Raw genomic sequence first — 15,524 nt, 5'->3', positions numbered from 1 at the left:
TAAATCAACAAGATTTCTGAGAATATTCTTGAAATCAGCATATGGGAATAAACAAGACACAAACCTCACTCATTTTAACTAATTCTTTGCAAAACATTAATAAGTAAAGATAATATTTAGATCACCAACCTGTCTTTGAAACCATTCTTGATATCGCTTCTGATGTCCAAATTTTACCTAAAAAATAAATAATTTGTAATATATCTTCAAACTCATTTAATGCATTGTTATGATTTATAAATTACATTTTAACCACTAATTCTTAAAAATTTACTAGTATTTTTTAAAAACATTCCAGTGATTCGACAAATAAAATTACCCTTCAAAATAAAATTTGAGTCCAAGTTCCAGTAAAATCTAAATTCTTAATTTAAACAACTGAATTATTTGAATGAATAATGGAATTTAAACTGAAATGATAATTTTGTTATATGTCACTAATGAACTGTATACCTACTAAAAAAACTGCTCTAAAGATGTGTGAAATTAAAATTTAAATACATAAAGAAATTGTGATAAATAAACACTAAAGAAATTTATAAGTACCTGATAATAATATAAAACAAATCCCCTCCCAAACTTTTTCATTTTTCCCCCATCTGCAATTTTTACAAATATTCCATATTTTAAAATTAAGATTTCTCAACATCACATTCCTTCAGTTTTCTTTTTAAATGCCTAACCCAGAAATATTGCAAAAATTTTCATAATCTAATTCACTGCTATTTTTCTAAAACTGTAATTTTCTGCGAAAGCCTACAGCATATTTTACAGAAGCGAAGCCCATAGCACATTTTAACAAATGCGTGTACAAATAGTGCACATAAAACCATAAAAATTAATCTGCAGAATAATAACTAAATTAAGATAAAAAAGTGCTTTTGAAAAATTAAAATATATAAAAACTCCAACATTATGAATTCCTATTTTAAACACTATATGCACGTTTAAAAAATTAATATTCACAACTGCTTGTCAAAACTGTTACAAAGATGTAATGAAAAGGTAATGAGATGCAGAATAAAGTTTCAAGTAGAATATCCTTCAATTAAAAATTTTGAAAAAAAAAATTACATTGAGGAGAATTTGAAAATATAACACATACATGGGATGTTAAAAATACAATTTTCTTTTCCATATCTGGAGTAAGTCTACACTGAAGGAAACGCCGTGACGTTCTCATTGTCAGTAATTGTACAACACCTAAATAACAAAAACAATACTTTTAAGATTCTATAACAATACCCCAAAGTGCATTAAACTAATCCTTATAATAAAGTAATGAATCATAATATTGAGCTTACCTGTAAAAGTTGGACAAAATGACGTAGGATTTGAGTACAGGTCTTTCCAAAGTTTTTCAAATTCAGGTATTCGAGCAACATTTAATAGTAACCTTACTAAATCTCTCCCAATCATCATACACTCTGAAAACTAAATGTGATAAACATAATCAACAAAAGAATACTTAAAATGCCAAGTAATCTGAAGTACATTTCATAATAATATGCAGAAATCATCATTTGCCAATCAAAACAAAAATTTTCACAACATATGAACTGAACAGCCTATATTTATGAAAAAAAAAAAATTCCTGTGAAAGGAAAAAAAGCCCAAATTTTTTTATATTACTTAAATGAATTAAAACTTTGAATTAATTTTCTTATTAAATATTATTTTAAAATATGAATATACTGATTCATATTTTTATATATGATATGATACATATTATTGTGTCTTAATTAATGAATATACTGCCCTAGGAAAGCATTTGCACCCACACAGGCAAGGTAGGCAAAGCCCAGCCAGTCCAATTGAAAGAGGGAGTACAGCAAAACCTTGATTAACCCATTAGCCGCTGGTGTTGCGTTGACGCAACGGTCAAAATAAATGCGTATGTAAATATAACTACCTAAGATATTTTATACCAGCAGATGATTTTGTGTAGGGAATATTATGAAGATTATTTCCGTAAAAAATATTTGCCTTCAACAATCATTTTGTTTATAATAATTAATCTCCTACTCATACAATTAATCTCATACATAGGAAGCAAAATTTTCGACCGGGTATTTTTGCTGAAAATATTTAACAAAAGATTTGCCGTCTTTATGAGTAATCTATTTTTAGTCAAGGTCATCGTTTATCAGAACATTACATCAGTCAGATGTTTATATTTGTGTTGGGAAGGAAGGGAAAACAGGTGTTGCGCTGATGCAATGTCAGCAGGAAACGGGTAGTCAATCTCCTTTTTACTCATTCCTTTCGATGTTCTGGTTGTTTAAAAATGCCTAGAACGAGGTATCTTACATTAGAAGAAGCACTTCAAAGATTTTTTGATGAAGAAACAAATGATGATAATGTTAATAATGACCAGAATGAAACTGATATTGTTGTTGTTCCCCCAGAAATTGCAGAATCTAGTGACGAAGAAGAAAGGAATGGCAATGTTTTAAATAATGATGATATTTTACCAAATGATACTGCTGGGGAAGTTGAAATTCACGTAAGAAGTAAGTTCCAGCCTTCTAAAAGCAGTTATAGTCACACTAAAAAGTTTAAAAAGCAGGAGACTGAAATCTTGAAGTGGATAAAAAAGGAACTGTTAGTTATATCTCAGGAAGAACATGAAGAAAGAGATAGAAGAGAAATTATAAAAGACAAAATACAAGGTAAAACTAGTGCACATATTTTCGCTTTTCGTTTTGGTTTAAACATTTACTCTCTTGTCATTGAACAGACAAATATATATGCTCAGCAAAAAAAAAAAAGGCCCAAAATTTATTGCATTTGAAGCCTATATGAGAAGATTTATTGGAAAATTATTGCTTACAGGATATTAATATTATTCTTTACCTCAAGAAAAAATGTATTGGTCTTTTGATAAGGACATTTCTGTTCCTGTTGTACGAGAATCGACATCACGTTTGCAGTACAGGAATATGAAACAGAATTTATGAAACAGAATTTCCATTTGACAATAGTCAAATTGACAATACTGATAAATTGTATGAGTTGAGACCGTATCTAAACTTACTAAATATCACCACTTTTTACTACTGGAAATATAAAGTCTCTTTTAGATTTCAGACACAAGATGCATTATTCCTTTTGCAAACTCCTATTGAGAGTTTAGAATTAGCCAGAAATAGATCAGCAACAGGAAGACCTAGTAAATTCAGCATTCAAAAACCATTGCATGGAGATGGTAGACATTTTATCGTAAAGTCCGTTGATAACAAAAGACTTTGTTGTAAAGAGTACCATAGCCAGACTGTTTATAGATGCAAAGTATGTAACGTAGCTTTACATCATGATTGTAATGAAGTTTTTCATGCTTGAATCTTTCAATTGAAATAATCTGTATTTGTAAAAGAAATACAATGGATAGTTTAATATTAAATTAATTACTAGTAAAGTGATTTGCAGATTTATAAAACGTTATACAGCTAAAAAGTAATCCTGCGCTCCACTCAAAAGAAACATCACACGAGTACAATCCTACTCACTAAACATCCGTAGTCTGATTCTGCTGACGTTGCGCGAACGCAACACTCGCTTTTTCCACAGGTAAGAGCTTTTTTTTTTATTTTCAATGTAAATTTATGTTATAAATGCTTAATTTAATATTTGTTATTATTTTCATGAGAAAAGAAACATTCCTAGTAGTTTTGGCGGTTAATAGGTTAACAAATTTAATTCATTCTGGAAAGTTGTTCACCAAATGAAAATGTTAAATGCTCATATAAAGTGTCTTTCCCTTAGAGGAGTGAGATTAGTGAGAGAAATCAAAACTTTGTTTTTATTATTATTTTTGTAAAGAGCGGATAGTTCGTTTTCGAATCCGTGTGATGAACGGATAAATTGTTTCGTACAGCCATAAAAGAAAAAGAGAGGCTGTACAAGAAAATGTATTTAAATCTTATTTTTTTCCTTTTGAATGTTTTATGTAAATAAAATGTGATGTCAAGAAAATTCAATTGTGGTTTTTCTGTAAAGAAGATTACCAGCTGAAACATCACGTCAGATTCAACAAAGCATCAGAACAGGTAAATGAATTTTCTTCTTGTTTTTTAAATCAATATAAATAGAACCTGCATATGTCAGAGGATTCTGACAACTTCGATCAATAGTAGTTGATTAATTATGTAATATAATAAGTTTTTGGCGTTCGCCATCAGGACGTGTTGTCCTAGAGAAGAACTAGTTATTTATGCTTCCGAAAACGGAAGTACTTGAAATATGTTTATATTTTGAAGATGCATTTTGTTGAATGAAAGCATGTTTATATTTAAGTTGAATAGAAATAGATATTTAGTATTTTCAGCTTAAAATATATATTATAAGTTTTATGTTTTTGAATAAAAGTAATTTCAACGTAAAACAAATTAATGTGTAAGAATCCAATTAAGGATTGAGGAAATAAGATTAAGTTAAAAGGATTACTTTAAAATTTAAGATAAAATATTTGAGTGGAGTTTAAAGTAAAAATGAATGTTGATATGATAAAGAAAAAACGTGCAACTGCACACAGTGCTTTCACTAGAACGGTTAAGGTTCTAAAGAACGAAATTAGTAAAAATGCTCAAGCAGATAAAGCTGTATTAAAAGATAAAATTGTGAAATTACAAACGATAACTGCCGAGTTAAAATCTTATGATTCAGAGGTACTAGATTTATTAATTAAGGGCAGTGTCAATGAAGATGATTTAGAAACCAAAGTTATAAGCTGTGAGGAATATTCTGATGAATTCATCACAATTGAAAGAAAGGTGTCCGCCAATAACATCGCGGCAAAAACATTGTGGACGAAAACGTCGCGGAGAAAACAACGCAAGGCGAAAATGTCGTGCTACAAAACATCATGGGAGAAAACATCGCAGTTCTAAAACATCGGGGTACAAAACATCGTCGTAGAAAATAAAGCGGTTCAAAAACATCGCAGTTTAAAAATATCGTGGTAAAAAATAAAGTATCTACAAATCATCGCATGACGATAACATCGCAGACATGCTTTTTTCAGGTTTTAATAATTGTAAATGGATATTCCCATAATGATTTGTGAGCGCAAGGTGTAAAGAAGGATAAATTTTACTTTCACATATTTTATTAACTAATAAATGTTTGCTGAAAACGTAAGAAGGAAACTCAAGCATAGAAAATTAAATGTAACTTATAGATTATACTTTTCATGAAATATTACCAGTAAAAACTTTATAAAAATGATTTATTAATGGCCTTTGTTAGTTAACTATGTCGGTTTAAAATTCTATTAAGTGCTATAAGTTGCATTAATTTTTTATGCTTAAGTTTCCTTTTTATTTTCTCAGCAAAAATGCAAAAATTTATTAATTAATAAAAAATATGAAAGTAAAAATTATCCTTCTTTTCATCTTGCGCTCACAAATCATTATGGGAATATCCATTTACACTTATTAAAGCATGCCTGAAAAAAGCATGTCTGCGATGTTATCGTCATGCGATGATTTGTAGATACTTTATTTTTTACCACGATATTTTCAACGACGATGTTTTTAAACTGCGATGTTTTAGAACCGCTTTATTTTCGACGACGATGTTTTGTACCCCGATGTTTTAGAAATGCGATGTTTTCTCTTTGCGATGTTTTGTAGCACGACGTTTTCGCCTTGCGTTGTTTTCTCCGCGACATTTTCGTCTGCGATATTTTTGCCGCGATGTTTTCGGCTGTAACCGAAAGAAAAGTTAGTGAATTACTAAATGTAAACAAAGTTCCAAATGACGCAGTTTTTAGTAATTCTGATATCAGTAACAACTCAAACGGTATAAATTACCTAAATTGAATATAAAACCTTTTGATTCTCAGTTAATTAATTATTTGCCATTCTGGGCACAGTTTAAGAAGATACATGAAGATAAAGAATTAGATGATTGTGATAACTTCCAATATTTGCTACAAGCTGTAGAACCTGGAACTCGTGCTAGGCATTTATTAGAAAGTTACCTGATAACTTAAGAAAATTATTCGAAAGCTTTGAGAGCTTTTCAAGAGCATTATGGGGACAAAGATATTCTTATCGAAGTTTATGTCAGGGAATTTTTGAAATTAATAACAGCAAATATTCAAGCAAAGGGTAAAGACAGATTATCATTGTGTGACTTATTTACCAAGGTAGAAGCACATTTAAGGTCTTTAGAATCCATGGGGCTTGATATAGAAAGTAATTCAGCCTGGCTACACCCCATGATAGAATCCTGCTTACCTGATGATATTTTACGAGCATGGCAGAGATGCAATATTAGGGGAAAGGAAAATTCTGATAGTGAAGCGAGTTTTCCGAAGTCGAGTTTAACGTTGTTAATGAACTTTTTGAAGAGGGAGGTAGCGGGTGGAGAAAGATTACAGTTAGCCAGGTCAGGCTTTGAAAGTATTATCCCAAAAGAGAAAGTAAAAGAGAAAATGCTGAAAAGGGATAACAAGTACCCTACTGCAGCTGGTTTACTCGCTGCTAAAGAAATGTTGTGTTTGTTCTGTGGTAAGTCGCATGAAAATAAGGACTGCGTAGTCGCCAGATCGCTCTCTCTGGAAGAAAAAATAAAGAAGGTCAGGGAAAAGAATTGTTGTTTGAAATGTTTAACGCTTTGGCCACCATGCCAAAACGTGTAAAGTTTTTGTACGCTGTCATGTCTGCTCAAAACCTCATACAGAGCTTTTCTGTCCTGAGATAGGTAAAACGAAAGAAATTAGTGATAAAAGTAAACCCCTAGCGAATATCCAGAACACAGTTGCAAATCAGCAGTGTTCAAAAGAAGTAGCTCTCATGACACTAGAAATACTAATTAAGGGTAATAAGAAAATTAAAAAGGTTAGGGCACTATTGGACAGTGGGTCCCAAAGGAGTTATATTTTAAAGAGCACCGCGAAAGAACTTGGTCTTAAGCCTCTCGCTACAGCAACTATTACCCACACAGTATTTGGAGGTGCAGAAATAGAAGCTAAACCTCATAGTAAATATAAAATTAAGTTAAGTGCATCGTGTAATGGTCACAAATCAGTTATTACAACTGAATTCCTTGACCAAGAAAAGATATGTGGGAACATTCCACGCATTCCAACGGAGTCTGTTCTAGAAGAAATTAAGAAACATAGATTATGGGTGTCAGATATCGGTACGGAGTGTCCTGAAATAGAAATTTTATTTATCAGTGATGTTTATGACCAACTCTTAACAGGACGAATCAAGCAGCTGAACAACGGTCTAACGGCAGTTCAGACAAAACTTGGATGGACAATTTGCGGTGAGTTAGAGAATCCATCCCAAGGTTACGTGAATAGTGGTACAGCTAACATTGATGACTAATTTATCTCTGAGAGAAATTAGCATTCCAGATTTATGGTGGCTAGAAACAATAGGAATTAATGATAATAGGAATTAATGATTAATTAATGATTGCTGAAATGTTGTCTAAGAAGGAAGAAGAAGAGCTAGCCCATGATTTGTTCCTCAAAGAACTTAAGAAAAGGGAAGACGGGCATTACCGTGTTGGTCTTACATGGACTTGTATTAACCCAAACATTCCTTCAAATAGAAATGAAGCAGAAAGAAGGATGTTTAGCACTACAAGAAGATTGAAGAAGTTAAGTAAATTTGAAGATTATGACCTAGTCTTTAAAGAATGGCAAAAAGAGAATGTCATACAGGAAGTCTCAAAAAAGGAACTAGAAGAAGTAGGAGGCTATTACTTAAGTCACCATCCAGTTATTAAGCCAGAAAGTGCTACTAAGTCTATCAGACCAGTTTTTGACGCCTCGTGCAAAGTTGGAAGAGCACCATCCCTAAATGACTGTTTCTTCAAAGGACCAAACTTGATAGAAGAAATTCCCGCTACATTATTGAGATTCCGAGAAAAGGCTATTGCTGTTGTATCCGACATCAGAAGAGCCTTCCTCCAAATTGAAGTTAAGGAAGAAGATCGCCGATTTTTGCGATATTTATGGTGGTAGAAAGCAAATAAAATTAAAGTCTATCAACATAACAGAGTATTATTTGGAGCCACTTGTAGCCTTTTTTTACTCAGTGCGGTTATAAGATACCATTTGAACAAGTATCCAAAACAACTCAAAATAGTTATTGACAAACTCTTGAAGTCCATCTATATTGACAACTGTGTAACCTCCGTAGACAGTGCATCCGAATTAGAAGAATTTATCTCAAAGTCAACTGAAATTATGGCTGAAGCTAAGATGGATTTGAGATTATGGCAGTTCGGTTCGGTAGAAGAAATAGAAAAGTTGTCAACTGAGAACAGAAGTTTGTTTAAAGAAGATCTTACAACTCCAGTTTCGGTTTTGGGGATTAGATGGGATAGAAAGGAGGATTGTTTAATGATCTGCAATGAATTTAACCTGAAACAGAAAATCCTACTAAACGGAAGATCTTGTCTATAACACAAGGTATTTACGATACCATCGGTTTTCTCATCCCAGCATTGTTGCCAGCCAAGCTAATGATTCAGGAGGCCTGGTCAGCTAAGTCAGAATGGGATTCCCTGCTTCCAGAAAAGATTCAAAAGGACTTTCAGAAATGGTATAGTGAATTGAAACAATTATCTAACTTAAAGGTAAACAGACGTAGAGGTTACGGAAATAAAGAAAAATGGTCTAGACATGTTTTTTTGCGATGCGAGTCAGAATGCATATGCAACAGTAATTTTCCTGCGCTGTGAAGATAATAATAGAATTTCGGTACAGCTTCTAGGAGCAAAATCTCGACTTGTGCCAAAAAAGACTTTGACAATCCCGCGTCTAGAATTTCTTGCTTGTGTTTTGGGAGCCAGATTAGCAAACTATATTCGTGAGGCTCTGGATGTCCCTACAATACCAATTTATTACTGGACGGAGTCTTCAACAGTTATAGCATGGATACGAAGAAATGACCAATGTGGTACTTTTGTGGGTAACAGAATCAGAGAAATATGCAAACTCAGAGAATCATACCAATGGTATCTTGTTCCAGGTAATATAAATCCAGTGGACCTGCCATCTCGTGGTTGTAGTCCAAGACATCTTATCGAGATGAGATGGTGGGAGGGACCAAAATGGTTAAAAGACGAAGAAAATAACTGGCCCAAATATGAACAGGTTCCTAATGAAGATCTAGTTGTGTCAGAAAGAAAGAAAACTGCTATATCATTATTTACCTGTGCAAAAGTAGATCAATTCATGAATTATGAGGGAATTTCGAAATTTTGCAGATTTGTAAATATTATTTGCTGGATGAAAAGATTCATATCCAAATGTAGAAATAGAAATTATTTTTTCCCATCTGAGCTCTCGATCGAAGAAAAGAATGAGGCAGAGAAGTTCCTTTGGTCAAGAATTCAGTTAGAAAATTTTGGTGATGTCTCAGGTACTGTCAAAGGTCTTGCTGTTGTGAAAGATCAAAATAACATAATACGAGTGAAAACCAAGTTGTTAAAACGTGATGACGAATTTTCATTCAAATATCCAATTTTGTTGCCATCAAAACATCACATAGTAAATTGTTTAATACGAGATTGCCATTTAAAGAACTGCTGTGCTGGTCTCCAGACTGTTGGTTCCATTGTGCGAGAAAATTTTTGGATTATTTCTGCTGAACGGCTCGTTCGCAGTGTAAAAAATCTTTTTCTAAGAACACTTGGTAGGTCATCACTCAATTTTGAAGACCTTTCAACAATATTATGTGAAGTTGACGCTGTAATGAATAATGGACCTCTTACATATATTTCAGAAGAATCTGTTAAATTTATTCCTTTGACTCCATCATGTTTTATTCAAGACATCCAAGAAATTGAGATACCTGATCTAGAGAAAATTAATTTCCAGAAACTTCAAAAAAGATACAGGAAATACCAAAATATAAAAGATCAATTGAGAAATAGATTTCAAAAGGAATATTTGGCAAATCTCGTTCAAAAATCAAGAGAAAAGGCTCAAGTGATCCAGACGGGTGATGTAGTACTAACTGAACTAGACAACCGAAAGAGACTTAACTGGCCAATAGGCAAAGTCACAAAAAAAAAGAGAGATGGTTGCACACGTGTGGCAGAGGTAAAAAACTCTTCAGGAACTTTTGTACGACCGATTCATAAACTTTGCCAATTGGAGATATCTAAGAACGATGACCCAGTAATCCAGCTGATGAACTGTATGAACACTTTTCACAACTCAATTTTAGAACTTTAACTTTTTTTTTGGCTTAAAATTTTCATAGATATTAGTTTTATTTCATTCTATTATTTTTCAGTAATGATGTAAATTTAATTTTAATGTTTAATTTCAGGCTTCCACCATAAATTAAAGGTGGGAGTATGTTAAATGTTCATATAAAATGTCTTTCCCTCGCTAGATGGCGCTAGAGGTTCCATTAGTGAGAGAAATAAAAACTTTGTTTTTATTATTCTTTTTGTAAAGAGCGGATAGTTCATTTTCGAATCCGTGTGATGGACGGATAAATTGTTTCGTACAACCATAAAAGAAAAAGAGAGGCTGTACAAGAAAATGTATTTAAATCTTAATTTTTTCCTTTTGAATGTTTTATGTAAATAAAATATGAGTCAAGAAAATTAAATTGTGGTTTTTCTGTAAAGAAGATTGCCAGCTGAAACATCACGTCAGATTCAACAATGCATCAGAACAGGTAAATGAATTTTCTTGTTTTTTAAATCAATATAAATAGAACCTGCATATGTCAGAGGATTCTGACAATTTCGATCAACAGTAGTTGATTAATTATGTAATAGAAATGTTACTAAACAAATAATTTTCCAAACAGGAATTAATGTAAAATGGATTAGCTCATGCCTGGACCACAGGTAATTGTTTACTTAAACCAGGGGTTCTCAACTAGAGGGAAGATTTCATAGTTTGAGGGGTGAATGCAGTCAAAATTTTACTTAGCTGTTCAGAATTTAGTTTTAGTTTATCAACATAAAAAAACTAATTTTATTCAAGTTTTGGTATTTATCATTATTTTTTATACTTTTTGTTGTTTGATTAATAAAAACCTGTTAAAACTAATCTAAATAAATCTGCATGCATTTTTCAAGTTTTGGAAACGATTCAGGAAATAAACTAGCAGTGGTAAAAAGGATGGATGCATGAGGTATAAAAGGTGAGAACCCCTGATTTAAACTATGACAGCATCTTGTGGGCAAATTCATAAGCCAAAACTCAGGTAATCATTAAATATAAAATAAAAAAGATAAGCACAACATTAAACAGATATAACAGATAAAAACATAATTAAACTAGACTTGTACAAAGAAAAATAGATGTCATGAGTGGGAAAATGATGAGGAAGAAGTTATTGATTAGATGTGAAGTTCTCTTCCAAAAAATATCAGGTTATTGTCTTTCAAGGCATCATTTGTCTTTACATTATCTCCAAGTGCCACTCGACTCATCTTGAGACTCGCTGGCTTTCTGTTTCCCTCAAAATTTATCATGATTTGTTCTTACATATGATTTAAAATGTTTCCAAAATAAAACCTGGCATTCTCATTGTAATGCTTATACTGTAGAATCAGATGATACTCTTAAGTGAAAACTTTGTACTTTATCCTACTATGCAAAATTTTTGTGGATTAGAGAATTAGATTTTTCCTCCGCAATCACCTTTTCTTAATGTTTATGAAATTGTAGTAGTTCTTTCTTGTTTATTTTCATGGCTGCATAATATCTTTCCCATGCTCTAATTTTAACTTCCTAGCTCATAATTTTGCCTTGAGACACAATATCAAAGCTGATAAAAAAGTGCTACATGATCAAAGTCTCCTCCTGCAACCCAATTATTTCCTCCAGACAATTCCTCAGATAATTCCTCCAGGCAATTATTTCCTTCAGACTGAGTTCATGATTCTGCAAATTACTTGCTGCAAGGTTTTGTTAATGACAGTTCAGCAATGGAAAATATTAAAATGATGTTTCCAGGAGTCCTTGAATGTTAATATGTAGCAGAGGTTACCTCCAAATACTTCTCAAAAGCATATGTCGCTAACTTAATGATCGTAACTTAACACGCCATTCATTCTCCGAGGTGTTTCTTTGTTCACATAATTTTGCATGAAGTGAGGTGTTCATGATCTGAGATTCCACTATATTCATAGTGGTCAAGCAATGGCCACTATGGATATAGAGGAATATAGCGACTGCTATTTCAGTCAACCAACTCCGTCATTCATAATGATACTTGTCACCAAATTTTTTAATTGCAATATACATTAAATGTCACACAGAAATGCCCTACAAAAAACCCTACAGTATATTTATCATGAAAATGTTGATGCTTTCACTTTTTAAGAGAAAGAAACAGACAACCAAACTGTCAATGCTTTATCAAATTGTTAACATAATAACGATAGTTTACTGTTTCTGTCTGCTTATAACTGGTTAATCAAGTACAATAAAACATGCAAGCATTATCTTGCATTCACAGCTTGTACATAAAAATTATTTCCAATACAACAATGGGTACTTAACGCAACACCTAAGTAAAAGTCACCAAATTTTCAGAATATGCCAAACTCTGGCAACCACGCTCATAACAATCTTTCAGTCAAGCAACTCTGCCATTTTTATGCTTTACTTTTTGTTGTATTCCAAGTTCTGACAGTTTTCATTCAAAAGATGACATTTTTTACCTTAAATTTAATTTTTAAACATGAGCTTGTGGAATCTGCCAGCAATGGAAGAAATCGCAGTAAAATATCTGCAGGAATACATAGCTTTGTTGAAAATTTTCTAAAAAAGACAACAAGGAAATTCCTATTTAGCCATCGTTGCTGAGGTCTGCACAAAGCTGAGTCTCTGAACAGATTGCGGTGTACTTTGGAAGAAGGACAGTGCAAACAAATTGCAGAAAGATTTGAAAAACAACTTAAGTATTTTATTTTTTAAATGCAACAGGTAATCCTTATTTAATAACTAAAATTTGTAATTTAAATTACTAAAATATGTTTTCTTATATTGATTATGTTTATTGACTTATGATAAACATAAATAGTTTAGGAATCTTTCTAAAAAGAGGGCTGAAAATCATCAAGTTGCACCTAATAACTTCTACATTTTCATCTGTAAAAAGTGCCACACTGCACCAAGGTGGTTGCATTAATATGCAAGCACCCAACAATGCTTAGCAATTAGTTTATATTTTTCCAAATTATGAGATTTTACCAATAAAACAAAATTTCACCAATGGCATCACTTTCAATTCACATATAACATGCACAGTAAAATCACAAATAAGCTATAAAATATCTTACAGCAAATTACTGAAATCTGAATGAAGAAAAAGATAATTTCAAAGATGAACTGTACATTGAGAAAATATAAGCTGCAAAGCTGAATATTAAAGTAATATCTGCTAAATGTAGACTTAATTATTTTACTTTATTGTAATCATTTCCTACACTTCCTGTTGGCAGTATTGAAAACAACTGCACAGTGAAAGAAAATGCATATTTTTGGAAATCACACAAATGCAGAACATTCTGCTCAGTAAAATATGGTTTTCATCTTTCTCAATGGTTGCATCCAGTTTCACATAACCAAAACAGCTACTCGACATTTCACCAAGACTTGACTGCATAAGATGTTAAATACATACATAATTATGCTAAATAAACTTTATGCTTTTCTTTTCAAAATAGCTAGAACTTGGAAAAAAAATATAATCTTAGACCTTAGGACACATGCAGAGCTTGATAATGCTGTCAATCTAAATTCTTATCAGTAAGTGTGTATCTTGTACTCGCTCCAGTTTTACTTTTGTATTTAGGATAACACAAAGTCAGTTTAGCCAAAAGCTTCTTGAAATACAATCTGAAATCATTACAGAGAAAACTAGAATTGCTAACAAGAAATTATTAGCAGTAAAGAATAAAGCTATGAATATTACAAAAGATGAGATTGAATTAATTTTTAAAAATTTGAGAGCAACAGTCTGTCAAATCTTCTTTAAACAGGAATTCAAAAATGATTAATCAGTGTTCAATGAAAGTGAAAAATTACTTTCGTTGGTCATACCTTACACAAATGATTCTGGCAGCAGCCTAATTCTCTACATACATACTGAAATCTGTATTGTTTCATGTAAAGGATAAATGCAGGCTTGATAATTAAAAACAAAACAAATATTTAAATATCACAAAGAAAGTTATCTGGAGAAAGTAAACTATTTTTTTAGTCAAAATGACTAAATGTAAAATAAATTTATAGTATAGTGCAATTTCTGCTGTTTATTTTAAACTAAAATATGCAAAATGCTGTTTATAACAAGTACACAATGCTAACAGAAAACATACAATCTTTACTGATTATATTGTTGTTATTATTTCACTTGCCTGACAGTAACATCAGAACAAGATCCCGAAATTCATTGTGGCAAGGAGTACAAGATTGCACCTGTTGTTGGCAAGAGCATTTCCATCCGCAATTTTGATAGAGAGCACCCCAGCGGGGATAGGTCTGACAGTCTTCCACCACCAAACTCTCGAGAGGACTTAGTATATTTAGAGTGCCCCCCACGCTCCACAGACACATTTACAAACATCCACACCTTCGCCGGGATTCAAACCCGGGCAGTCAGAGTCACTAACCACTATCTCGGTCGGGCACATATTGCTTATATAACATGCTGTGCTGCAAGAATCAAAGATGCTGTATTAGCAGTTCCTTACAATATCCCAATACAAAAACCCAATTCCAATGAGAACATTTTGGCAAAATACAGAATTTAATGGCCTAACAACCACTCTGCTTTCCTGACACAGTTCTAGGTCATGTCTACTTATTCAATGAATTGAAGATGTCAGTAAAGTTTTTGAGATTTTAGAACACAAAATTTAACAGCGAATATAACTTAAAACTATAACATATTTTCAACAATAAAAGGATTAGTAGTCCATACTTACACTGAGTCTCAAATGTTTTTTAAAGTAACTTAATCAATTGATATGCAGCTTTCTTTTAACCAGATCAAGTAAATTTTAAAGAGCAAATAAATTTTGACCAAATTTGTATTTAATAACTGCCAGCAAACTAGTAACACAGAGCTACAGCAACATGTACTTACCCTTTCTCTCAATAATGAAATGCAAAAATCTACTTCTCGTTGCCTTAAGGTTGCATATTTAGGACCTATGTGATCCACTATTAGTCGAAGGTATGTGAACACAATAGTAGCAATCAGAAAACTAAATTTCTCTACCCAAATTCTGTAGGGAGAGAAAAATTAAAATTTTAATGAAAATACAAAATTATGTAACTTTGATACTTATACATACATTTTTTTAGAAGCCTGAAACACATTTACAAACACATGTGTAATGTTGAATGCTTAAAGATAAACATTAATGTTTTAAAGGGAAATCTCCTAATTGCATGAATTTAATTGTCAGGCTCATCATAACATAGTCAAAATACACCATAACACTAAACAACTAAATACTATATTTACTTGAAAATAAGACTTCCCTTACATGTTAGGATAAATTTTTTTAAA

General features: G+C 32.1%; 1 protein-coding gene across 2 annotated transcripts in view; it reads right to left on the bottom strand.

Annotated features, from left to right (window-relative positions):
- IntS3 (integrator complex subunit 3) overlaps nt 1-15,524 on the bottom strand; it is a 136,938-nt gene that overhangs the window by 78,113 nt on the left and 43,301 nt on the right. For both annotated transcript variants that reach the window (XM_035353568.2, XM_035353569.2), the window contains exons 7-10: nt 15,096-15,237; nt 1,305-1,434; nt 1,106-1,203; nt 130-177 (exon numbers count right to left, since the gene is read on the bottom strand). In XM_035353568.2, the coding sequence (XP_035209459.1) occupies nt 130-177; nt 1,106-1,203; nt 1,305-1,434; nt 15,096-15,237 (418 nt within the window). The remainder of the gene's footprint in view (nt 1-129; nt 178-1,105; nt 1,204-1,304; nt 1,435-15,095; nt 15,238-15,524) is intronic.

Source organism: Stegodyphus dumicola, chromosome 2 (genome assembly GCF_044657685.1).
Source record: "Stegodyphus dumicola isolate Sdum_Otavi_A_Nest chromosome 2, ASM4465768v1".
Classification (NCBI taxonomy): Eukaryota; Metazoa; Arthropoda; class Arachnida; order Araneae; family Eresidae; genus Stegodyphus; species Stegodyphus dumicola.
Note: the sequence above shows the minus strand (reverse complement) of the source record. Positions and strands in the feature narration are given on the sequence as shown.